Source organism: Pygocentrus nattereri, chromosome 7 (genome assembly GCF_015220715.1).
Source record: "Pygocentrus nattereri isolate fPygNat1 chromosome 7, fPygNat1.pri, whole genome shotgun sequence".
NCBI lineage: Eukaryota > Metazoa > Chordata > Actinopteri > Characiformes > Serrasalmidae > Pygocentrus > Pygocentrus nattereri.
The window spans coordinates 40542212-40569816 of record NC_051217.1 but is presented as its reverse complement, the minus strand read 5'-3'; the positions used below and the strand labels follow the sequence as shown (position 1 = coordinate 40569816).

The following is a 27605-nucleotide window of genomic DNA, read 5'->3' as shown; positions in this document are numbered from 1 at the left end:
CTTCAGAGATGCTTGACTGTGTAAGGCAGGGAGACATCTTAAAATGCAAGACATAAAAAGTTGGATTAATCTACATAGAACTGAAAAAGTGGGCAGAAAAAAATAATTAACCCACCTGACCATGCTGATGGGAACCATGTATCGAGGGGCCAGCTTCCTGGGCTCAAGATGAAAAGACAAAACTTTTGTGAAGATCCAGACTCACTTTCCTGGGTGGAATAAGGGCCTCAGTCACCTTCTTCAGTTGCTGATCTGTTTCCAAGTGTTTAAAGTAGCTCAAATAGTGGTTTAGACTGCCAGACATGGTGGCAGGAATAGACAAAATGCTCAGCTGCGGAAATCCTATTAGCCTCCTTCTTTGGGTACATATGGAGAGATTACTTCCAGTGTCATGATCCTGTTGGAGGGTGCTCTGACTTGAGGTCTTACTGAAGTGCCAGTATCTGTGTGCTAGGATTCAGGTTTTAAGCCATATGTGCCTAGTTGAAAGGGCATTACAAAATTGAAATGGTTAAAAAATAAAACCCATCTGGCTTGTTGCTTGTTGAGGTACTTGGTATCTCAAAGTTTTTATGATCTGTGAGAACTAGGAACAGATATGTAGCCACCATCCAGCCAGTGTCTCCACTGCTTGGGGGCTAGCTTCACAGCAAGAGGCTCATGGTTTCCGATATCATAAACTATTCACCTTAGAATCATCCACCTCGACAAGCAATAGAGTTGGGCAACTGGAAGAATGAAGTATACATCATGTGGTGCTGATTTTCTAAAATGGCCCAAAATTATAAAAACCTAGGAAGCACTAAACCAGAGTGAGGTAATGCACAGACAATTCAAGACTATCTTAATTTTGGTTGGATCAAAACACAGCCTGCTTTTGGACACAACAAACTCAAGAGGCAAACATTGTGTAAAACAGAGACTGCAAGTTTCATGTAGAGATGGATGTCCAAAACAAGCTGGAAGCCTCACTTAACATGGGATACGTGCTTGTGTTATGTCCATCTATAATAAAAATTATATCACCAGGTAGAAGAACATGTAGTGGTCTCCCCGTAAACCTTGTTGATATCTGTTCCCATATGTGAACCCAGCTTTCGAACTTCAAAGGTTTCAACAATACCAGCTTTCCTGGAATCGCCATGATTTTGTGCTTTTGCTGACACCTCCCAAGAGACCTGAATGCTGGTGAAAAGGGTAGGGCCTTTCACAGGCCCCCCTAGCCTGGGACAGATCCTGAAAGTGACAAGAGCACCCATAGTAGAGGTCACTGCCCTGTATACAGGTGTCCCATTCTTGGTGGGAAATACAGGTACTGCCCTACTGCCTGGGCTGTTCTCAGGACTTGAGCAGTAAAAGGGGGTAGTCAAAGGAGGGCAAAGGCAGGACAAGGGCCAATGTGTCCCTCAGGAGGATGTCTAGCAGGAATCAGCCTTTCGATCCTGACAATGCTCCAAAAGGAGCAGTCTGAGGGTCAGCTTTTATAGATCTTCAAAAGATAAGGGTAATGCATGATTAGTTCATCCATCCATTCCTCAGGCAACTTCTGATAGTAGATAGCCATCAATGCTTCAACATTAGTAGATACCCAATCTCTGCATAGGTAGAATTCAATGGCATAGATGTCCACCAAGAGTTTCCCTATCATAAGTGAAGAAGCTGAAAAGCAGTCTCACAAGCACAGACAGGGTTGTCAAATACACTTCACAGAGCAGCCTTGAATCCTGTTAGGGTGGCATGGGTCAGCTGGTGAATAGACTACAGCAATGGCATGAGTCATCCCTAAATATTCAACAGTATCTTCCAACTGAGCACCTGTGCTGCTTTGACGAGACTGCATGAAGGTTGCTGTTTGAACACCAAGGAGCCTGCAGCAGAAACCACTGCTTATCCTGGGTTGAGATGTCAATGGACCTTCTCACAAATTCCCTTTGCAGTAAAACCACAGTAAAGTTTCAAGACAAACTAAGTGTGTGTCTTTGGAGATTCCATGGTCTGGAATTAGAATACTTTTATATGCAATAATTTGTTGTGTTCTGGTAATTCTTACTATGGGAGCAGTAATGTTTTTGTTTATGAAATTGTATGCTTGTCTTTTACTTAAGTGGTAACCACACTCAAGAATCTTCGTGAAGTTTTGTGAAATTGTCTGAATGGCGAATCTGAGCAGTGCCACAGACAAAGAAATTGCATATTCATTAGAAATTGAGCGTGCTATTGTCCCACCCACAAAATATCTTTCTTTAAAGCCACTGAAACAATTAGAGAGTGTGAGGCACAAGGAGAAAAACACATGACAGCAAAGAACATGCCCTGAAGATGTATTTTTGTTTTGTGTCTCAGTTTGTCCAGTCTTTGTTCCATTTGTTTTGTTTTGTTTTGTTATTCATTTGGTAATGAAGTACTGAAGTTTACACTAGGCTGTGTTTACACAATGAATAGCTGCATTTAGCTATGTTTGTTTTCAACTTTTGTTGATTCATTGTGAGGGTTTAATTGACAATGATGAAAGCCAAGAGTATTGCTATCTGCCATATTTTGGCTTATACCATTTACAAAATCCAGGACAAACTTGGGTTGTTTTTGGCTCCAGGTCAAAGTTTGACAGAGTCTCTGTCAATGATGTTTTGCTTTCCGGGCCAGACCTCAACAATTTCCTAGTTGGAGTCCTCCCCTAGATTCAGAAAAGATACTATGGCGGCTACAGCAGATATTCAGCAGTTGTTTCGATGCTTTCTTGTATGTGAAGACTACAGAGATATCTTGCACTTTCTGTGGCACTGAGACAAAGACCTTGGTCAGGAGGTTATAGACTATTGAATGGGAATGCACGTATTTGGGAACAGTCCTTCTTCAGCAATGACAATCTACAGACCCATTCCAAAAAATTAGAATATCATGTAAAAGTTGATTAATTTCCATAATTCCATTCAAAAAGTTAAACTTTCATAGATCATAGATTCAGGGCCCACAATTTAAATGATCTCAAGTATTGGTTTGTTTATTTTTACATAATTTAGGCTTCCAGCTCATAAAACCCATGAAAACAGGAATTCAAAAAATTAGAATACTGTGGAGAAATCAGCCCAAATTTTGCAGGGCATGAATGTTTTAAACTGAGTGTGACATACTAATCATCTATTAAACTCAAAGCACCTGCACAGGTTTCCCCAGGTGTCATTACATTCAGTTTGGTTCAATTGTGTCAGTTTGGTTCAATATGGGGAAGACTGCAGACAGAAGACCATCATTGATACCCTCCATAGGATGGGTAAGCCACAAAATTTGCTGAGCTAAGGAGGCTGGCTGTTCACAGAATGCTGTGTCCAAGCATATCAATGGAAAGTTTAGTGGAAGGACAAAATGTGGCAGGAGAAGATGACCGTAGGCTTCAGCGGACTATCAAAAAGAGAAGATTCAAGAATCTGGCAGAGATCCAGAAAGAGTGGGATGAGGCAGGAGTCACAGCTTCAAAGACCACCACATTCAGACACATCCGGGAGATGAGCTACAACTGTTGGGTTCCTCGGGTCAAGCCACTTCTGAACCTAAGCCAATGTAGGAAGCATCTCAACTGGGCCAAGGAGAAGAAGGGCTGGACCGTTGGCCAGTGGTCCAAGGTCCTCTTTTCCTATGAAAGTAAAGTGTGCCTTTCATTCGGGAATCAAGGTCCAAGGGTTTGGAGGAAGACGGGTGAGGAACAGAACCCAAACTTGAGGTCCAGTGTGAAATATCCATAGCCAGTCATGATTTGGGGTGCAATGTCTGGTGCAGGTGTTGGTAAACTCTCCATCCATCCATCCATCCATCCATCCATCCATTATCTTCCACTTCTCCGGGGTTCGGGTCGCGGGGGCAGCATCCTAAGCAATGAAGCCCAGACCTCCCTTTCCCCAGCCACTTCCACCAGCTCTCCAAGGGGGATTCCGAGGCGCTCCCAGGCCAGCTGGGCGATATAGTCATGCGAGTGTGTCCAGGGTCTTCCCCGGGGTCTCCTCCCAGGTGGACTTGCCTGTGACACCTCCCGAGGGAGGTGTCCAGGAGGCATCATAACCAGATGCCCGAACCACATCTGCTGGCTCCTCTCGACGTGAAGAAGCAGCGGCTCTACTCCGAGTCCCTCCTTCTCACCCTATCTCTAAGGGAGAGTCCTGAGAACCATGGTCTTGGATTTAGAGGTTTCTCATCCCGGCCGCTTCACACTCGGCTGCAAACCTATCCAGCGAAAGCTGAAGTTCGCGGCCTGATGTCCCCAATAGGACCACATCATCTGCAAACAGCAGCGATGTGACCCTGAGGTCACCAAACCGGACACCCTCCATCCCCTTACTGCGCCTAGAAATTCTATCCATAAAAATTATGAATATAATCGGTGACAAAGGGCAGCCCTGACGGAGTCCAACTCTCCCTGGGAGCGAGTCTGACTTACTGCCGGCTATGCGAACCAAACTCCTGCTTTGTTTGTACAGGGCCTGAATGGCTCGTAGCAAAGAGCCATGTATCCCGTACTCCCGAAGCACCTCCCACAGAATATCCCGGGGAACACAGTCGAATGCCTTCTCCAGATCCACAAAGCACATGTGGACTGGTTGGGCAAACTCCCATGAACCCTCCAGAATCCTGGAGAGGGTGAAGAGGTGGTCCAGTGTTCCACGACCAGGGCGGAACCCGCACTGCTCCTCCTGGATCCGAGGTTCGACTATAAGCTGGACACTGTTCTCCAGTAGCCCTGCATAGACCTTACCAGGGAGGCTGAGGAGTGTGATTCCCCTGTAGTTGGAACACAACCTCCAGTCCCCTTTTTTAAAAAGAGGCACCACCACCCCAGTCTGCAAATCCAGTGGCACTGCCCCCGATGTCCAAGCAATGTTGGCCGCAAGTCCGATGACACGACCACAAAGTCAATCATTGAACTGCGGCCTAGGGTGTCCTGGTGCCATGTGCACTTATGGACATCCTTGTGTTCAAACATGGTGTTCGTGATGGACAAACTGTGGTTTGCATAGAAGTCCAAAAACTTAACACCACTCGGGTTCAGATCAGAGAGGCCATTCCTCCCAATCACACCCCTCCAGGTCTCACCGTCATTGCCCATGTGAGCGTTGAAGTCCCCCAGTAGGACAATAGAGTCTCCAGGAGGAGCACTTTCAAGCACCCCTCCCAAGCACTCTAAGAAGGCTGGGTACTCTGAACTGCTGTTTGGTGCATAAGCACAGACAGCAGTCAGGACCCATTCCCCAACCCGAAGGCATAGGGAAGCTACCCTCTCATCCACCGGAGAAAACCCCAACATACAGGCACCGAGTCGAGGGGCTATGAGAAAGCCCACACCTGCCCACCGCCTCTCACCATGGGCAATTCCAGAAAAGAATAAAGTCCAGCCCCTCTCAAGGAGATTGGACCCAGAGCCCAAGCTGTGTGTTGAGGTGAGCCCATCTATATCTAGCCGGTATCTCTCAACCTTGCGCATCAACTCAGGCTCCTTCCCCACCAGTGAGGTAACGTTCCAAGTTCCAAAAGCCAGTTTCAGCAACCGAGGATCAGAACGCCAAGGCCCACGCCTTTGGACACTGCCCGATCCACAACGCACTGAACTCCTACTACTGCCACTCATGTAACTCCTTCGGGCTGGGCCCGGCCAGGCACCATGAGTAAATGCCCGGCCACCAGACGCTCGCTGGCGAGTCCCTCCCCCAGTCCTGGCTCCAGGGTGGGGCCCCGGTAACCCTGTTCCGGGCAGGGTACACAAGTCCTGTTTTTGTGATTTTCATAGGGGTTATTATGGATCACACTTTGTCTGACCTGTCACCTAGGACCAGTTTGCCATGGGAGACCCCTACCAGGAGCTTTTGCTCCAGGCAACATAGCTCCTAGGATCATTCAAGCATGCAAATCTAAGACACAGACTCACTGGACAGGAGAGGATCTGATATGAGTGTGTCCAGAAAAACAGCTTAGCACAGAAGGCTCATAGTGTTGCGTGGGAGACAGTAAGATTGACCAAAGCATATGGCTGGTCACATACTAGAGTAGACAAGATACTTCCAGTAAAACAGCAAGAATCTGGAATTAATCAGTCAGTCACACTGTTTGTCCACCTTCTTCATTTTCTGGAGCCGATATGCAAAGCCCAATTTGGCCTTAAAAAAGCACTGCGCTTAATGAACTTATGCAGTTAACTGACAAAGACAGAAAAAACTTCACGGTACAATCATAAAATAATCAATTTTAAATTTAATTCTTAGTAGTAGAGCAAAAAAGTTGTTTAAGTAATCATTTATTTTCTTTTAAGAAGGATTGGTTGGACATTTGGATATTGAACTAAAATCATTTGTCTTGGAAATATGCATGACATTATTAAAAAGATCACTACACAGATATACTGAAAGTATCAACAATGAAAAAATACAGTCTTAAAAAACTGCACAAAAAATAAGAATGCATTAAAAACAATATGAAGGTAAAACAGGCAAAAAAAAAAGTCAACTTCTTTCACATTAGTGCTGCAAACATTTGAAAGCCACACCTCCTTTGACTGTGACTAGTTACCAGTGTAACATTTCCATAGAGGGCATTTGCATTTCTGTATAAGTACTACAAAAACTTGCTGTCCAAACAGCTGAAACATCCATCATTGCACACACTTAATCATTATCACTACTCATAAGTTGAATGGGTGGATGGAGTCTGTCTTTAATCTCTTGCATATAGTAATGGTCATCATAAATGTTTTCAGAACAAATGGGACGTTCTGTAGCCTGCAAGGAGAACCTGTTTATCCACAACTTTCAAAGGATGGTGATATTATAGTTGGAGGGATTTTCCCCTTCCACAGGACTTGGGAAATCACAGATATGTCCTATATGGTCAAGCCATCACCACTGAAATGTGTAAGGTAAGCAGCATAACAACGTGAGATTTACTATTTTAAGCACCTAAATAATACAGTATTAATTTGGGTTCAAGATAGTGTCCTTAAACATATTTGTATATTTTTTCCCTAATCCAGTCTTGATTTCAGAGCAATGCAGTATTCACAGACCATTATTTTTGCAATAGAAGAGATCAACAACAGCTCTTCTTTACTCCCTGGAGTCTCACTGGGCTACAAGATCTATGACACATGCAGTTCCAGGGCTTTGGGGGTTAAAATGGCTCTGGCACTTCTTAATGGAAATGAGAACTCAATACTGGATGAGCCCTGCACAAAGCCAGCACAGGCACAAGCCATAATTGGCGAGACATACTCATCAGTATCAATGGCAATTACAAAGACTATTGGGCCTTTCAACATTCCCTTAGTAAGCATTTAATCAATTTTTATCAATATTATTACCTTTATGTAAAATAATTTCTGAACTCAACTGTAGTCCTAAAGGGAATGCATATCTGGCATAAAGAATATAACTGAACATAATCCTACAGACCTGTGTGAATCTGTTTTTAGATCAGTCATGATTCCACCTGCGAGTGTCTCAGCGACAAAAGAATATATCCCACATTTTTGCGCACTGTTCCCAGTGATTACTATCTAAGCAGAGCAATGGCAGAGATGGTCAAGCAGTTTGGCTGGACCTGGGTGGGCGGAATAAGAAGAGATGATGATTATGGTAACAATGGGATGGCTGCATTTACTGAAGCTGCTGAAAAGTTGGGTGTTTGCTTAGAATATTCCCTTCCATTTTTCAGAACTTACTCACAAGAAAAAGTGCTGAGAATAATCCAGCAGATCAAAAGCTCTACTTCTCGAGTGATTGTGGCATTTGTTGCTTATTGGGACTTGGAAATTTTGCTGGATGTATTTCATGAGCACAACATTACTGGATACCAGTGGGTGGGAACTGCAGCTTGGATCGCTGATTCAACTGTAGCCAGACTGGATAAGCACAAAATACTGCAAGGAGCCATAGGGCTAGCAATACCCAAAGCAACAGTGACGGGTCTGGAGGAATTCATACTGGATATAAATCCACTGAAATCTGCAGGCAGTGCCATTTTTACTGAATTCTGGGAGACATTGTTTCATTGCAAATATACAGTGCAGAATAACTCAAATGAAACAATATTATGCACAGGACAGGAGGAACTGTCTGAAATGGACAATGAATTCACAGACATGACCATGATGCCCATTTTCAGTAATGCTTATAAAGCAGTATACACTATTGCCCATACACTGCATGACCTTCTTGGCTGTACGCAAACATGTCCTACAAAGAAGCAGCCTGATCCTCCAACTGTAAGTTAAAAGTCTATTTAAACATGAATCTTATAGTTAAAAGCATCCATATTTGTGTATAGCACTAAGTCTGAAGCCAAATGCTCTACTTTTATTGAGAAATAAGTGTTAAGCTGTTTTACATTTGTAACTTAAACTTCATTGTATTTGGTCAGTTTCTAGAACATGTGAAAAGAGTGCGCTTCAAAACCAAAGAAGGCGACGAGGTTTATTTCGATAAAAATGGTGACCCTCCATCCAAATATGATATAATAAACTTGCAAACTATTGAAGATCATCATGAGTTTGTCACTGTTGGATATTATGACTCTTCTTTCCCTGCTGAAAATCGATTGGCAGTACAAACTCAGTCCATTGTGTGGGCGCAAAATACAAGCCAGGTACAGAGAGAGAATTGAATGTCAGTCTTAAGGAATCATGCATAATTTATATCAAATATGTAAAATATGTGTAAATTATATGTTCTTTTAGGTTATTAAACATTTGCTTTGTTCATAGCTGCCGGTGTCTGTGTGCAGTGAGAGCTGCCCTCCAGGCACCAGGAAGGCTGTGCAGAAAGGAAAGCCTATCTGCTGCTTTGACTGTATACCATGTGCTGAAGGAGAGATCAGTAATATGACAGGTACAAATATTCACAAAAGTTGAAAGAGTATTGTTGGTACTACAGCTAATCAGAAAATACTGTAGAAAATCTGTGATAATTAAGCCTAAATTGTTTCAATTTTAGAACCTTTTCTCCATCTTTTAAGAGACAAGACAAATGCAACGTTATATAGAATACATTCTTTCAGTTACAGTCCCTCTGCATTTCACCTTTTTTTATTATGTATGTATTATATTTCTCTCTGACAGACTCGGTTAAATGTGAACAATGCTACCAAGACTACTGGTCAAATCAACACAGGAATGAATGTGTAAAGAAGGAAATTGAATTCTTGTCATATGAGGAAACGATGGGAATTTTACTAACAACTGTTTCAATTATTGGTACATTTATGACAATAATAATAGCAATTATATTCTTCAGACACAAAAATACCCCAATAGTCAAAGCCAACAATTCAGAGCTAAGTTTCTTATTGCTCCTTTCACTGGCTCTGTGTTTTCTCTGCTCACTTACTTTCATTGGTCAGCCCTCTGAGTGGTCCTGTGTGCTGCGTCACACAGCGTTTGGAATCACCTTCGTCCTCTGCATCTCCTGTGTTCTGGGGAAAACAATAGTGGTGTTAATGGCCTTCAGAGCTACACTTCCAGGCAGTAATATTATGAAATGGTTTGGGCCTCCACAGCAGAGACTCAGTGTTCTTGCTTTCACTCTCATACAGGTCCTTATTTGTGTACTTTGGTTAACAACATCTCCTCCTTTCCCCTTCAAAAATCTAAATCACTACAAGGAAAAGATCATTCTAGAATGTCAGTTAGGTTCAGCTATAGGTTTCTGGGCTGTGCTGGGTTATGTAGGACTACTGGCTCTACTTTGTTTTGTTTTAGCTTTTCTGGCTCGGAAGCTGCCTGATAAGTTTAATGAAGCCAAGTTCATCACATTCAGCATGCTCATATTCTGTGCAGTGTGGATCACCTTCATCCCAGCTTATGTCAGCTCTCCTGGAAAGTTCACTGTAGCTGTGGAGATATTTGCTATTTTGGCCTCAAGCTTTGGTTTGTTATTCTGTATCTTTCTTCCTAAGTGTTATGTAATTATAATGAAACCAGAAAAAAACACAAAAAAAAAATTATGCATAAAGTGACTTGAAGGTTTATGGTTATGCCTAAATATAAAGCACATGACCCTTTCAATTATTCATAATTTAACATTTTAAACCATATAATAAAACGGGAATATTAAGGAATCAACATACAAGAATCTCTCAGATGTAAACATAATCAATGAGACATTTTAGAAAAATGTAAGTGGACAGTCTTAGCAACCAGGGGTCATAAATATTTACCTGAATTTGAGAATTTACTAGAATTTTGTATGCCCCCTTTGGCTTTAATGACAGTGTGCATGCAAGCTAGCGTTATCTCTGATAAGTAGATTAAATCTATGTGAGTAATATCAGAAGACAAGCTTTAATATCAAAGATGAGACTGAAATAAAAGTCAGACCTTTTTGTACAAAGGCCACTGATAGACAAAGTGCAGAATCTTGAATATTTCTTTTCCTTTTCTAAGTTTTACTTTCACCATGTTCAAAATGTATTAAATTATCAATTTAATATATTATAATAATTTTTTTTTTAAATGTTGTGAAACAAAGCTTTACTTTACCCATTTTGCAATTTTCATAAAAATTTAAAGCTATTTAAACCAATATTTGCTGTCCACCCCTTCATTTGATATTACTTTAAGAAACTCACCTCAGTGACATCACCACCTTTTTTTATTATCTTCAATGAACTGAACACATTTGCTGCATTTTCACTACATATAAAGGTTAATTTCATTTAATATTTCACTATATGTCTTAACAATTAGCTGAGGTCAAGTCCACTCTGTCATTATACAGCACATCTTGCATATTGCCATGACTTGGTGGATGCATGTATGTCTGATTGGACATGTACATGAGTTTTCTTTGCCATGCACTTTTCCCCGAGCCCTGATAAGAGCTATGAAAGCTGGCGGGAAGACTGGGTTTGAATGCCGAACACCATCGAGGAACGAGAAAGGGAGGAGGACATCAGCTACCAGAGACCTGAAGAAGATGACAATGGCCATGAGAGCCACAAAGGCGGAACAAAAGTCATGAACTCTGGCCCCCCAGGCCCTTCTGGCTGTTACACAGCGAAGCCACTAGACCACACCTCAGGTTCAACCATTCAACCAGGCAGCTGAGCTGGGGAGCAGGCGCATTGGCCATTAGGTCTGGAGACCATTTTGGTCAACATTTTGAGTTAGTGCTAATGGACCACCCCACCAAACCCTTTTAAACAACCTGAAGAGACTTTGGACCTAGCCACAGTAAATTCTGGATATGAATCAAGTTCATGACTTGGGAATTCCCCTTCTCTCTTCTCCACAAAGATTAAACAGAGATAAAAAATGCCAAGATGGTACTACTGCTCACCCTGAGTTGACATGTCAATGGCCCACCTCACAAATTCCCTTTGCAGTATATCCAGATTAAATTCTAAAGAAAAAACTAAGGGCTTTCCCTTAGTTGAAATTGGAATGACTGTAGCTTTAATCATTTGTATTTTTTCAATTTATTTATTTTTCTAAAAATACTATAAGGTTAGTTACATCGATATGTCCCGCTGAATAATATTTCAACCTAACATCCTTTCTTTTGAGTCTTTTTATTAGAAGTAGAAATGTGTGTGTAGTTGTAACCTCTGTAACTATATATACTTAAAGTATAAAAGTGTTTCCGCCAGAAATATCTATTAAGTGTGGACATTAAGTACATTAAGGACATTAAGTGTGATTGAGTAATGTACTCAAAATTTATTTTAATCCACTATGTAACTTCTCACCGCTTGATCATTCTTTAGTGATGTTATCATTGATAAATAATAACTTAGAAATTATGCCCTTCTTTAGAAATCTCATTTCTTTGTCTTAGTAGTCACATTACTTTTAGAAGTAGAATGGCTAGACATTCCAAGTAAATGTATGTAACCATGGTGTGGAATTAGAATACTTTAATAAACTGTAAGCTCAATAGTGTTCTAGTAATTATGGGAGCAGTAATGTTTTTGTACATGAAATTGTATGTTCATATCTTACTTAAGTGGAAACCACACTCTGAAAACTTTGTGAAGTTTTGTGAAATTGCCTCAATGGTGAATGTGAGCAGTGCTGCAGCCAAAGAAATTGTATATTCTTTAGAAACTATGAAAGCCCGTTTCCCTGCCTTAGCTCCACCCACACCAGTTTGTTCTTTAAAACCAGTGAAATAACAATAACACAAAAAATTAATTAACTCAAACTATAAACTATTTTTGCAAGATACACCTGTCCCTGAGCTCAGACAGCATGTTACCTTCCCCACCAGGGTAACATTTTAGATCACTGCTATGCTGTGTTAAAGGGGGCCTATCGCTCTGTTCTCCATGCTGCTCTGGGCCTGTCCGATCACGCTCTAATCCACCTCCTTTCAATCTATATGCAGAAGCTCAAGTGTGCCAAACCTGTAGTCAGCTCTGTGAAGAAGTGGACCACCAAGGATAAAGAAAGGCTTCAGGACTGCATGGAATTAACAGATTGTAGTGTGTTTGAGGATGCTACAAGCAGCCTGGATGTATATATGAATACTGTGACATCCTAAATTAGCTTTTGTGAAGACATCTGTGTTCCCACCAGGACTCACATTAAACATAACAACGACAAGCCCTGGTTTAATACCAAACTGAAACAGTTGCGGCAGTCTAAAGAAGAAACATATAGGACTGGAGATCGGGCTCTGTACAATCAGGCAAGGAACACACTAAACAAAGAAACCAAAGCTGTAAAGAAGAGCTACCCAAACAAGCTGAGTAGTATGATGCCCACAAATGAGCGATCAACCGCCTGGAATCACCTGCAGAACATCAAAGGACCACCTCTTGAGACAGTGGGTGGTTATCAGCTGGCAATGACTAAACACCATTTACTGCAGGTTTGAAAAGCACAGCTCCACATACACATTCAGCACAGATTCACACCCTCCTGTCACGTGAATCAACTCTTCAGGAGACCAAAAAGTGAGGAAAGCACTAGGACCAGATGGTGTATCACCCTCCTGTCTGAGGGCCTGCACCGAACTAGCTCGTGCCAGTGTTTACATTGCTCTTCAACAAATTAGTGGAGCTGTTCCTGCTTCAAACACTCCACCATAATACCAGTTCCCAAGAAAGCAATTATTACAGGATTGAATGACTACAGAGCCACTGCTTTGACCTCTTTAGTCATGAAATCCGTTGAGAGACTGGTTCTCACCCACCTGAAGAACATCACAGATCCTCTGCTAGACTCCCTGCAGTTTGTATACTGGGCAAACATGTCAGTGGACGACACAGTGAACATGGGATTCTATTTTGTTCTCCAACAGCTTGAACACCCAGGAACGTCTTGAACAATTCTGCTCTTGAATTTCAGTTCAGCCTTTAATACAACCATCCAAGAACAGCTACACAACAAAATGCTCCAACTCAGCCAGCTCCTACCTGCCAGTGGATCACCAACTTCCTCACTAGCAGAGAGTAGCAGATGAGACTGGGAAAGTTCACCTCAAATACCCAGATCATCAATATGGGAGCTCTACATGGTTGTGTACTTGCACCATTTCTCTTCTCACTGTACAGTAATGGATGTACCTCCATGGACCCCTCAGTCAAAATCTTGAAGTATACAGATGACACTACAGTCATTGGTATCATCCAAGACGGTGATGAATCTGCTTACGGGTGGTTGATCAGGTGGTTCTTTGGAGCAGCCACAACAACTTGGTGCTGAATAAAGCAAAAACAGTAGAGATGACAGTGGACTTCAGGAAGAGCCCTCCAACCCTGACAGCACTCACCATCCTGGACAGAACTGTGATGGCAGTGCAGTCCTACAAGTTCCTGGGCACAACAATTACCAGGAACCTGAAATGGGGCAATACCATCAGCTCCATCGTCAAGAAAGCCCAGCAGAGGATGCACTTCCTCAGGAACTGATAGTGCAGTTCTACACAGCCATCATATACAGTCTGTCATCACCATGTCCATCACAACGTGGGGTAGCTCAGCCGCCAAAAACAACCTCCTCAGACTGCAGTGCATCATCAGGTCTGCAGAGAGGACAACTGGGGTTAAGTTGCCCACATTGCGGGCACTGCATGCTTCCAGAACCAGGAAGCGTGCAGAGAAGATCTCCGCTGACTTGTCACACCCTGGGCAACACCTGTTCCAGCTCCTTCCCTCAAGTCAGTGCTTCAGCCAGATGAGGATCAGGACATCCAGGCTACAGATGAGTTTCTTTACATTAAATTACAGACTATGATCAGACTTGTTGGAGGGAAATAATATTGTGCTTGACATCATGTCAAAATGCACCACTTTAATAAAGCAAAAGTATGTAATACATATGTGTAAACACAGATGTGTAATTATGGAAGGTGTAGTAAGTTCAGAGTAAGTCTGTTGAGATGTGGATAATGTGTAGATTCTCCATGGAGATCATCATCATGATGACTTAGAGGTATAGTGACAGTCCTATAGACCAATACAATAGCACTACTGGCTGTTCAGCTGCCTGATGGCCCAGTGGAAAAAACTGTCTCGGAACTGCCCTGGTGTTCCTCAGGTGCATAAACCCAGGGAGTTTGGAAGCTGGACCCCAGTGAGTTGTTATGCTGTCTGCACCAATGGCAGAGCAGTTTCCATACCAGGAGGTGATGGAGCCTTTTAAAATGGCACCAGTGTAACAGGAAGCTGATCTCCTCTCTGTATGCCTCCTCAGCATCATTGGAGATCAGGCCCACAATTGTGGTGTCATCTTCAAATTTGATGATTACATTGGAGCTGTGTCTGGCTGAACAGTCATGGGTGTTCAAGGATTTCAAGATAAGGCTGAGCACACAGCCCCGAGGAGCTCCAGTGGCCCATCAGGAAGTTCAGGATTCTGTACAGAGAACTGTTCAGACCCAGATCCTGAAGAATAATGTCAAGCCTTGAGGGCATGATAGTGTTGAATGCTGAGGTGTAGTCTACAAGCAGCATACTCATGTATGTGTTCTTTCTGTCCAGATGGGAGAGTGCAGTGTGAAAAGTAAGGGCTATTGCATCATCTGTGGATCTGTTGTGTCTGTAGGTGAACTGTAGTGGGTCTACAGTAGCAGGTAGTGAGGTGCAGATAAAGTATCTGACCAGCTTCTCAAAGACTTTGGAACTGGCACAATCATGGCACGCAGAAGCATGTGGGACAACTGAAAGAGAGAGAGGTTAAAAATGTCTGTAAACAGTCCTGCCAGCTGATGTGCACAAGCTGTGAGAGAACACGTAGGAATGCTGTCAGGTCCAGTTGACTTGGCGGTAGCAGTGGGCATGGACTCTTTCCACACGCATGGTGTGATTTGCCTTGAACTTGTTTAGCTCATCTGGAAGCACAGTGCTATAATTCACTGAATGAGTTCCCCTCTTAAAGTCCATTATTGTGTTTAACCCCTCCCACAGGATTCTCATGTTGGTGGGGTTGAACTGTGATTCCACTTTAGCCCTGTACTCATGTTAGGCTGCTCTTATGGTCTTACAGAGAGCATAGTTCGTTTTCTTGTACTCATCCATGTTTCCTGATTTAAAAGCAGCATGCATTCAGAGTTGCACAGACTTCACAGTTGAGCCATGGTTCCTTATTTGAGTAAAAATGAACTGTTTTTGTGCAAACATCCTCTATACACTTTTTGAGGAAACAAACAAAAGACTCAATTCTCTGATCCCGATCTTCTTTTGTACTGAAACTGGTATTGATACCTATTCATACCTTACAAAATACTGTGTCAAATTTGGAAATTTTAGTACTATAATTGCATGATAGCAAGTCAAGTCAAACTTTATATAGCGCTTTTTACAACAGGTGTTGTCACAAGGCAGCTTTACAAAAAACACAACAAGAGAAATTTGAACAGAATGTAACATCTGTCAATTAATATAAAATATTGAGTACAGAGGTGAGGACAACATAAACCAACATGTCAATAGACAGAAGAATTAAATCTGACCACCCGATAACTACTGTTAGATGTCTATCAGAGTAGCAGTGAGAAACAGATCTATGAAAAATTGCTCACTGTTTGGTGGAAACAAGTTACCATGTAAGGAGCATATCACAGTGAAAATGAGAGTTAAATCCATGGATGTCTCTGTAAGGTTTCAAGCACAGTCAGGTGCCCACAGATGTAACTTACTGAAAGGGCTTTACTAATTGAAACAAAAGGGAGTTCAAAGTCGTAGTGAACTCAGGCAGAGCTCAGATCCAGAAGGCACATGAAATATATATAGACTAAGATCAGACAATGCATCAATGCAAAAAGGCAGTAGCATGGTTGAAGGTACAGGCAAATGGTCATAAACCAAAATCAGAGATAGAGCAACCAAATCCAAAGGGCAGAGACAAGAAAACGAAAAGCAAAAGTCATACATGAAATACACAACAATAGATAAATGCTCAGTAGATCTCAAAAGGGATACAATACCTTGCAACTTTACTAAGCTAAAGCCTGGGCTTATATACTACACTAAGTATATCATAAGGCACATAACACAGGTGAATCACATCAAATCTCCAGAGACTTAGAGCACTAATAGGAGCGTGGTGTCACGTGAGATGTCATGTGACTTCCCAGAGAATCCTGGTATATTGAATCCGTCTCAGTCTTATCGCCTACGGGAAGATTGGAAGCCATGTGATCTCCCAGAGGATTCTGGGAGATAGAGTCCAAATCTTCAAGGAGTTTCGGAGGCTATTTGACAGTAACCATCTGAATCACCGCATCAACCTTATAGTCATCCATGATGATGCAATGAGCACTAATGATGTATCCTAGGAATTAAACAGATTCTAAGTGAAATTCACATTTCTCAGCTTTCAAAAACAAATTATGTAGTAACCGCTCCAAGACTGAACGAACATGTGTGGCTTTATCAGGGGAGTATATGAGGATATTGTCTAGGTAGGCAATTACATACTTCCCTAGCATGTCTCTTAACACATCTTAATGCCTGAAAGACCGAGGGGGTGATAGAAAGTCCGAATGACATAACCAAGTATTTGTAGTGCCCCCGGTGGTCATAAAAGCAGTTTTACATTCACCCCCTTCCTTTATTCTAATTAAGTTATATGCACTGCTGAGGTCTAATTTAATGAAATACTTGGCATCTTTCAGCTGTTCTAAGGCTACCGGAACTAATGGAAGAGGGTACAGGTACATCTTGGTTACCTTCTTGAGTGCATGGTAATCTATACACGGACGTAGTCCACCATCTTTCTTCTTAATGAAGAAAAACCTAGAAGCAATAGGAGAAGTGGAGGGGCAAATGAACCCTTGTTCTAAGGCTTCCTGGATGTATGTATCTAATGCCACTTCTTCCTCTTTGGTCAGGGGGTAGATTCTAGACTTCGGAAACACAGGGTTATCAACTAGTTCAACAGCTCAACCATATTCTCCATGTGGGGATAGTTTAGTAGCATTCTTCTTATTAAATGCTTCTGTCAAGTCTGCATATTCTTGTGAGATGTCAACAGCACTACTGGCATTAGGGCTTTCTATGGATATTGAACAGAGAGAAATGGTGGGTTAGATGATATAGTTTTGAAGACAATAATCAGATTATCGTGGGATATTGTGATCAGACCAGGAAATAGATGGATTGTGTAGCCAGGGAAGGCCTAATATCATTTCGAACTCAATGTTCTAGTTCTAAAAAGGATAGAGTTTTTGTGGAGAGCACTGGTCTGCAATGACAGGGGTTGAGTCACTAGTGTAATGGTTCTGATTCCCACAGGTCCTCCATCCAGCGCAGCTACCTTCAGCTGGGTTTTCAGGTCTTTCACTAGGACTAGACATTTTTCCACCAGCCAAGCATTAATAAAGTTCCCCTCTGCTCCCGAATCTAGTAGGGCTGAGACACGAGATTGCTGATGACAGTATACAGTTACAGACAAAATGAAGGACCAACCCCTTTGTGGCTACACTCACCACATTAGTGTACTCCACGTGCTGTCCAGGGTTTGGTACCTTATACGTGTATGGTCTGGCTTGGCACTCACAAAGTTGATGTCCAGCCTTACCACAGTACAAACACAGATGATTCTGCACCCGATGCTGTGTCTCCTCTTTTGATAGGCGGGAAGAATCACATTAAATAGGTTCAGAAGTGTCCAGGGTTTCTGAAGTTCTGAAATTTTTCCTGGCTGTAGTCTTCAGGGATTTTTCTCCATATTTGTCTTGGCGCAGTAGTGTAGGAGGTGATCTACTCAAATGGTGAGAGTGATAAGCTGGTCCAATTTCAGGTCATCATCTTTGCAAGCTAATTCCATTAAAATATTGGAATTCAGTCCTTGTCTTAACATAACCAATAAAGCTGCCTCATTCCATCCACTACTCGCAGCTAAGGTGAGAAACTCCAATGAGTAATCTACTATTGAATGATTTCCTTGATGCAATATTGAACAGTTCACTGCTAACTTTGCCTTCATAAGGATGATCAAAGATGATCTTAAACTCCTTGATAAATTGCAAATATGATAGGCACTGAATATTAGTCCAGCTAGCAGTTGCCCACTTTAGCGCCTTGTCTGTCAAGCGAGATTCTATGAATGAAATCTTCGCTTGATCAGAGTTTCCAGGAAAATTTTCTAAATAAACTGAGCACTTTAACGAAAACCCACAGCATTTATCAGGATTACTATCATACTTATCAGGTTTGCTAACAGGGAAGGCAGCTTGAGAAGCTTCAGCCTGAAATGGGGCATGATTTACATTAACCTCAGTTTCAATTAAGCTTCTGTTCTGTAGCTGCAGAGTGAGTCCCTTCACACTCAACAAGTTGGGCTAGCTGGGTCTGTTGGTCAGACTGTTGTTGTGCTAATGACTCTAACGATTGGTTTACACCTGACAATACCTGTTGGTGTCTTCCCAGCATTTGCCCTTGCTCTGCAAGAGCCTTCTGGAAAGCCCCCCAAAAAACAGAGATCAGATCCAGAAGGCACAAGAAATATACATAGACAAAGATCAGACAATGCGTCAATCCAAAAAGGGAAAAACCGTGTTGTCAAAAGTGCAGGCAAATGGTCATAATCCAAAATCAGAGATAGAGTAACCAAATCCAAAGGGCAGAGCAAAAAGGGCAGAGATGTGAAAATGAAAAGCAAAGGTCATACATGAAATACACAACAATAGATAAACACTCAGTAGATCTCAAAAGGGATACAATACCTCACAACTTTACTAAGCTAATGTCTGGGCTTATATACTACACTAAGTATATCATATGGTACATAACACAGGTGAATCACATCAAACATCCAAAGACCTAAAGCACTGATTGGAGCGCGGTGTCACGTGATACATCATGTGACTTCCCAGAGGCTCCTGGGATATTGAGCCTGTCTCAATCTTATCGCCTATGGGAAGATCAGAAGTCATGTGATCTACCAGAGGATTCTGGGAGATCGAGTTCAAACCCTCATGATGCTGGACATGGCATGCACCTGAGAGAACCTGCCATGATCAGGTTGACTTTATCCTGGTGCAGCAGCATTTCCAGTGTGGCGTCAACACACTAAAAACAAGGATATTTTCTAGACCTCGTTATCATGAACTTCAGAATCAAGCTCAAGAAGATAAATTACAAAACTGAAATTCAGGCTGAAATTCAACTTTGACAGATTGAAGGACCCTTACATCTGCAAATCTTTCCAGGCGAAAATTGGTGGAAAGTTTGCCCAACTGCTGGCAATTAATAAATAAATGGAAGTAAAGACAACCAATTATAACACCACAGCTCACCTGTCATGAAACATAAACACATCAGGAAAATAATGTGAAAATGTTACAAAGTTACAGCTAAGTTATAGGGCTGTTTTTCAGAGGTTGAACTAGGCCCCTTAGTTCAAGAGAAGAGAAACCCTATTGCCTCAGCATACCAAGAGATCTTGGACAATTGTATGCTCCTAATGTTGGCATGGTTGAGTAAGTTTGGTGTGGGAGAACTTGGCCCACAGAGTCCTGATCTCAACCCCATCAAAAACTTTTGGGATGAACTAGAATGAAGACAGTAAGCCAGGCAGATAGCAACATTGATAACTATATATATATATATATATATATATATATATATATATATATATATATATATATATATATATATATATATATATATATAAACTGAAAACAGTCACATAAATGATGCTAAATAAGCACTCTGCTTAAAGAAATTGTGCATTCTTCTTAATGAACTTATTAAGTGAGAAAGCAAGAAGTTCCATGGCATAATCATAACAAAAATAAAAATTCCACTGAATACCCCAGCTGATTTTTATTTGTTTTAAGCAACAGACCAACAAATTTAGTCTTTTACATATTTTTTTTTTTCTTGCTCAGACATTTGGAAATTTGACTAAAATTTTTGGTCAAGCAAATAATGATGACATAATCATCAACATTTAAACATAATAAATAAACATAATAAATAAAAGGGGGAAAATGACAATAAAAATATATAATGAGGTCAACTTCTTTCAAATCACCTAGCTCACCTTTGAAAGTCACACCTCCTTTGACTGTGGCCCAGTAGTGTAATATTACCACAGGGATTTGCATTTCTGCCTACATAAAAACCACAAACTCATTCTGTCCAACTAGCTGAAATATTAAATCTTCAACACACCAAATCATCATCTCTACTCTGTAGTTTGGGTGGATGGAGTCGATATTTACTCTCTTGCATGTGGTAATGGTTATTATCAATTGTTCGAGAACAAATGGGATTTTCTGTAGTCTGCAAGGAGAGGCGGTATACCCACAACTGTCAAAGGATGGTGACATAATAGTTGGAGGAATTTTCCCCTTCCATAAGAGTTGGGAAATCACAAATGTGCCTTATGTAGTCAAGCCATCACCCCTGAAAGGTGTGAGGTAAGCAGGAATACAAAGTGATATTTTTATACATTGAATGAATATGTTTTATTTTAAGTAGATTATACAGCTATAACAAACTTCTAAATGTTATCCTTAAAAATCTGTTTATATCTGTTTTCCCTAAACCAGTCTTGATTTCAGAACCTTCCAGTTTTCACAGTCCTTGATTTTTGCAATAGAAGAAATCAACAACAGCTCCTCTTTACTCCCTGGTGTTTCACTGGGCTACAAGATCTATGACACATGCAGTTCCATGGCTATGGGGGTCAGAATGGTAATGACACTTATTAATGGAAATGAGAACTCAACCTTGAATGAGCAATGTACAAAGCCAGCACAAGTGCTAGCCATAATTGGAGAGACACACTCTTCAATATCAATGGCTATTGCAAAGATTGTCGGACCTTTCAACATTCCCATGGTAAGCCTTCAATATTTAAATATTTAAATAACAATTCAAATATTAAAAATATTAAAGACTACATACCTTGAATGTTTTTAATGGCTTTAAAGTTAATATCTGGCAAAAAAAAAATCTGAATATAATTCCATACCTGAAACCAGTTTAAATCTGTTTTATCCAACAGATCTGTCCATATTCTACCTGTGAGTGTCTCAGTGACAAAAGAAAATATCCCTCATTTTTGCGCACTATTCCCAGTGATTACTACCAGAGCAGAGCACTGGCAGAGATGGTTAAACAGTTTGGCTGGACCTGGGTGGGTGCAATAAGAAGAGATGATGATTATGGTAACAGTGGAATGGCTGCATTTACTAAAACTGCAGAACAGCTGGGAGTTTGTTTAGAATATTCACTTCCATTTTTTACAAACTATTCACCAGAAAAAGTGCTGAGAATAATCCAGCAGATCAAAAGCTCTACTTCTCGAGTTATTGTGGCATTTGTCACTTATTGGGACTTGGAGATTTTGCTGGATGTATTTTATGAGCACAACATTACTGGATACCAGTGGGTGGGAACTGAATCTTGGATCTCTGATTCAACTGTAGCCAGACTGGATAAGCACAAAATACTGCAAGGAGCCATCGGGCTAACAATACCTAATACAACAGTGACGGGTCTGAAGGATTTCATACTGGATATAAATCTGATGCAGTCTGCAGGCAGAGCCATTTTTACTGAATTATGGGAGACTTTATTTAAGTGCAAATATACAATATTGAATGGCTCAGAAGATACAACAGTTTGTACAGGCCAAGAGAAACTGTCTGAAATGGAAAGCGAATTCACAGACATGTCCTTGATGCCCATTTACAGTAATGTGTATAAAGCAGTTTATGCTGTTGCCCATACCCTACACAACCTTCTTGGGTGCACACAAAAATGTCCTACAAAGAAGCAGCCTGATCCTCTCACTGTAAGTTAAAAGTTTGTGTAAGCATAGACGTTAAAATTAGTTTTGCAGCTTTGGTACATGCAACTACCACTAATTCAGAAAAATGTTGTAGTTTTATAGATTAGAAAGTTTAAACCCCTTCCATTTTGTATTTTGAATGTTCTATTTTGTCAGTTTCTAGAACATCTCAAAAAGGTGCGCTTCAAATCCAAAGAAGGCGAAGAGGTTTATTTTGATAAGAATGGTGACCCTGCAGCTAAATATGAAATAATAAATTGGCAAACTGTTGAAGATCACTATGAGTTTTTCACTGTTGGACTGTATGACTCTTCTTTCCCTGCTCACAATCAATTATCAATTGAAATGGCCTCTATTGTGTGGGCACAAAATGCAAATCAGGTACAGGGACGGAATTTGTTAGGTCTCAATAAAGCACACATACTTCAAGTTTGTATGTCTGCATGAAATGATTTTTTTAGGTTATTAAGCATGTATTTTGATCACAGGTGCCGGTGTCTGTGTGCAGTGAGAGCTGCCCCCCAGGCACCAGGAAGGCTGTGCAGAAAGGAAAGCCGATCTGCTGCTTTGACTGTATACCATGTGCTGAAGGAGAGATCAGTAATATGACAGGTACAAACATCCACAAAAGCTGAAACAAAGTATTGCTGTCATTACTGCTGTAACTACAAACTATTCTAGAATACAAGTCTAAACCTTTAAAGTATGGACATGTATTTTCTCCTTATGAGACAGAAAACAGTGGCAACGCTGTCTATATAGACAAATATTCCTTCAATATTTTCCCTGTGTATCTAACTTTTTTTGTCATCCATGTTATTTATTTCTCTCTAACAGGCTCTATTAAATGTGAACATTGCTACCAAGAATTCTGGTCAAATCAACACAGGAATGAATGTATGAAGAAGGAAACTGAATTCTTGTCGTTTGAGGAAACGATGGGAATTTTGCTAACAACTGTTTCAGCTATTGGTGCTTTTATGACAATAATAATAGCAATTATATTCTTCAGACACAAAAATACTCCAATAGTCAAAGCCAACAACTCAGAGCTGAGCTTCTTGCTGCTCTTCTCTCTCGCTCTGTGTTTCCTCTGTTCACTTACTTTCATTGGTCGGCCCTCTGAGTGGTCCTGTGTGCTGCGTCACACAGCATTTGGGATCACCTTCGTCCTCTGCATCTCCTGTGTTCTGGGGAAAACAATAGTGGTGTTAATGGCCTTCAGAGCTACACTTCCAGGCAGTAATGTTATGAAATGGTTTGGGCCTCCACAGCAGAGACTCTCTGTTCTCACCTTCACTCTCATACAGGTCCTAATTTGTCTGCTTTGGTTAACAACATCTCCTCCTTTCCCCTTTAAAAATCTAAAGCACTACAAGGAAAAGATCATTCTAGAATGTCAGTTAGGTTCTGCAGTAGGTTTCTGGGCTGTGCTGGGTTATATTGGACTCTTGGCTCTACTGTGTTTTGTTTTAGCTTTTCTGGCTCGGAAGCTGCCTGATAAGTTTAATGAAGCCAAGTTCATCACATTCAGCATGCTCATATTCTGTGCAGTCTGGATCACCTTCATCCCAGCTTATGTCAGCTCTCCTGGAAAGTTCACTGTAGCTGTGGAGATATTTGCTATTTTGGCCTCAAGCTTTGGTTTGCTGTTCTGTATCTTTCTTCCAAAGTGTTATGTAATCATACTGAAACCAGAAATGAACACTAAAAAGCAAATTATGGGAAAAGTGCCAGTTAAGTGAGCTGCACATTTACTGTTAATATGGCTTTATATAAAGCACATGATCAACTGTAACCTTAAGCTAATTACCTTTCAGAACATATTATACCAAAGCAGAATAATGATAAAAAAAAATCTGGGATCAAAATATGTACATTTCACTGCTGTCAGATCAAAACGTGGTATCTACAAAATGAAAATAGGAGAAGGAAAAAACATATCTTTCTTTTGATGTAAGTCAAAGTAGCCAGACCAGTAGCAATATGTTATGTTTATATTAATAGTGGTAAATGTGAGAATGAGAGAAAAAAAACCTATAAAAGAATAAATTCTTATGTATATATTTATCTTAAGACCAAGTGAGCTAAATGTTGTATGATGAAATTCAAAAAATATTTACTGCTTGTGATTAGACACTGGAATGCTAAAATTAGAAATGAGAAGGACAAAACCTTGAAAACAAGAAAGAATGGCAAGTTCATACATACACACACACACACACACACACTTTCTAAACTGCTCATCCTTCTGGGTGTTGGGGGTGGGGGTGACTAATAAATTTTTGCAAGTACAATGACTGTCTTTACTGCAGTATTTTTCAAGCACCAAAAGAACATCTGTACATGTGGACACCACCAGATGAAATTCACTGAAATTAAATCTGAAACAGCTCAATGACTGGTAGTTTGAAAGAAGTCAGTTTATATCATAATACCAAAAAAAAAAGGCAAGACAGACTGCAAATTATTGCACTATATGCACTAAGGTATTTACAGTATAATTATGCACATTCAAAGCAGAATAGAGCCATACATTGAGAAAACTGACAGGTGTTGTAACGGGGAGCGAGGAGGCAGATGCACATGCTGAGATAAGTGAGATTTATTATGGGCAAATTCAGGGTCATGGTCAAAACAGTTCAGGTTCAAGTAGCCAATACGGAGAGATCGGGGAACAGACATGACAGACACCAGAATCCAAGAAGCAGAACTGTACAAAGACTACAACAACAACAACCAAAATACGTCAAACAGTTCAGACAATAATTCAAACACCAACAACACAGAGATTCAAACAAAGACCAGTAACCAGACTGGGGAAAACACAGGGCTTAACTGCAAGGGTAACAAGGGACAGGTGCAAACACAGGTGGAGACAATCAGGGGTGGAGTCATGAAACAAGGGGGCTAAACCAAAACATGAACACATGGACAGGACTGGGAGGGGCCAATCGTGACAGGTGTGGAAGCAGGACTAAGGATAAGCAGAGTGTGGACGTATGCTGGATCACTGAAAAAGCCTGATAATTCAAGAAGGAAGTAGTTAGAAGTGGTGACAGCACAGGACTTCCAACTCTATGTGAAGAACACTAAGGTTATGAAAAAATGAAAATACGCTATCTTTAACACTGATGCATCAGATCAATTATCCAGCACTCAAGAATGTGACACAAATTGGTACATGACAGAACAAGTTTGAAAAGATCTTCAAATCTAATGATTCATCTCTACAACCAAAGACCAGAACTGTGCAGACTACAGTCTTCTCTGTGGATGTTTATGGATGTGAATCCTGGACAATAAACAAGAGAAAAGAAAAGTGACATTTTTGTGAAGACTTCTAAGATTAATGTGGACAATAAGAAAACAAATAAATGGATCAACAACCAAAGAAAGACTTATCGCTCCCTGAAACTTACACTATATTGCCAAAAAAAATTCACTCACCCATCTAAATCATGGAATTTTGGTGTTTCAATCACTTCCATGACCACAGGTATATAAAGCCAAGTAGCTAGGCCTGCAGACTGCTTCTACAAACATTAGTGAAAGAATGGGTTGCTCTCAGGGGCTCAGTGAATTCCAGCATGTTACCGTGATAGGATGCCACCTGTGCGACAAGTCTAATCATGAAATGTCCTCACTACTAAATATTCCACAGTCAACTGTCAGTGGAAGCGACTGGGAACGACAGCAACTCAGCCACAAAATGGTTGGCCATGTAAAATAAAAGAGAGGGGTCAGTGGATGCTGAGGTGCAGAGTGCATAGAGGTTGCCAACTTTCTGCAGAGTCAATCACTACAGAGCTCCAAACTTCATGTGGCCTTCAGATTACCTCAAGAACAGCTTAGAGAGCTTCAGGGAATGGATTGCTATGGCTGAGCAGCTGCATCCAAGCCTTGCATCACCAAGCGCAATGCAAAGCAGTGAAAGAAGTGGTGTAAACGAATCACGCCTCTCCATCTGGCAATCTGTTGGATGAGTCTGGGTTTGTTGGTTGCCAGGAGAACAGTCTGACTGCATTGTGCCATGTGTAAAGTGTGGTGGAGGGGGAATTATGGTGTGGCGTTGTTTTTCAGGAGTTGGGCTCGGCCCCATTAGTTCCAGTCAAAGGAACTCTTAATGCTTCAACAGGCCAAGAGATTTTGGACAATTTCATGCTCGCAACATTGTGGGAACAGTTTGGGGATGGTCCCTTCCTGTTACAACATGACTGCGCACCAGTGCACAAAGCAAGGTCCATAAAGACGTGGATGAGCAAATTTGGTGTGGAAGAACTTGACTGGCCTGCACAGAGTCCTGACCTCAACCTAGTAGAACATATTTGGGATGAATTAGAGTGGAGACTGTGAGCCAGGCCTTCTCATCCAACATCAGTGTCTGACCTCACAAATGTGCTTCTGGAAAAATTTCCCAAAAAAACGTTCCTAAACCTTGTTGAAAGCCTTCCCAGAAGAGTTAAAACTGTTATAGCTGCAAAGGGTGGGCCGACATCATATTAAACTCTATGGATTAAGAATGGAATGTCATTCAAGTTCAGTGAATACTTTTGGAAATATAGTGCATTTAAGAGAGCCAGAGTTGGCGAGGCAATGCTTAATGACATAAATACGTATAATCATATGAAAATCCTGCGAAATCCAGCTTAACATCTCTGACTTTTAAAGTATTATTTCAGGTGTTACAGGTGACTTGCAGCAACACACAACCTTTAGATGCCAGCATGTCTTTTTTCCTTCGTCACACAGTAATGTCACTTCTTTTGATTCTAACAAAAATACATATAACTATTTTGAATAATGCATGGGTCAAATTTCTGGAGCTCTGGAGTAATTCTAAACAGACACAGCCTTACTAGACAGGAGAGAATCTGACACAAGTGTTTATCCAGAACAGCTTAGCACAGAAGGCTAGAAGTGTTGCGTAGGAGGCAGTAGGAGTGACCAAAGCATACAGCCGGTCACACAACAAAGGAGACAAGATAATCCTAGTAAAGCAGCAAGAACCTGGAACTAATCACACAGTCGTACAATCAGTTTTATCTACCTTCTTCATTCTCTGGAGCCAATATGCAAATTATGCAAGAAGAAATAAAGCCCAATATGGCCTTTATAAAACACTTTGCTTAATGAACTTATGCAGTTAAGTGAGAAAGATAGAACAAACTCCATGGCACAATCATAATGAAATAAATTTCCAACATACAGATCATAGTTCACTGTAATTTGTTTTTAGCAGTAGAAAAAATGTAGTTATGTAAGTAATCATATATTCTTCTTTAATGTCTAAGGCATTTGAATATCTGAATAAAATTGTTGTTCTTGCAAATAAGCATAAGATCATTTAAAAAGGTACAGATATTCTTAAAATATCAACAAT

General features: G+C 40.9%; 1 protein-coding gene and 1 pseudogene across 1 annotated transcript; both read left to right on the top strand.

Moving 5' to 3' along the window:
• The first annotated feature begins 6680 nt into the window (after window positions 1–6680).
• Window positions 6681–13884, top strand: LOC108434093 (annotated as a pseudogene).
• A 7239-nt stretch (window positions 13885–21123) lies between these two features.
• Window positions 21124–23967, top strand: LOC108434064 (extracellular calcium-sensing receptor-like). The gene is made up of 4 exons (XM_017708979.1): window positions 21124–21267; window positions 22379–22603; window positions 22711–22834; window positions 23060–23967. Exons 1-4 carry the CDS (start codon window positions 21124–21126, stop codon window positions 23965–23967), a joined length of 1401 nt encoding a protein of 466 aa, XP_017564468.1.
• Window positions 23968–27605: the final 3638 nt, after the last annotated feature.

Excerpts from the sequence above, each read along its gene's own strand:
- LOC108434064 (XM_017708979.1), top strand. The coding sequence starts at position 21,124 with ATGACACTTATTAATGGAAATGAGAACTCAACCTTGAATGAGCAATGT. Across the intron at positions 21,268-22,378 it reads GACCTTTCAACATTCCCATG|TTTCTAGAACATCTCAAAAA; the intron begins GTAAGCCTTCAA and ends CTATTTTGTCAG. Across the intron at positions 22,835-23,059 it reads AGAGATCAGTAATATGACAG|GCTCTATTAAATGTGAACAT; the intron begins GTACAAACATCC and ends TCTCTCTAACAG.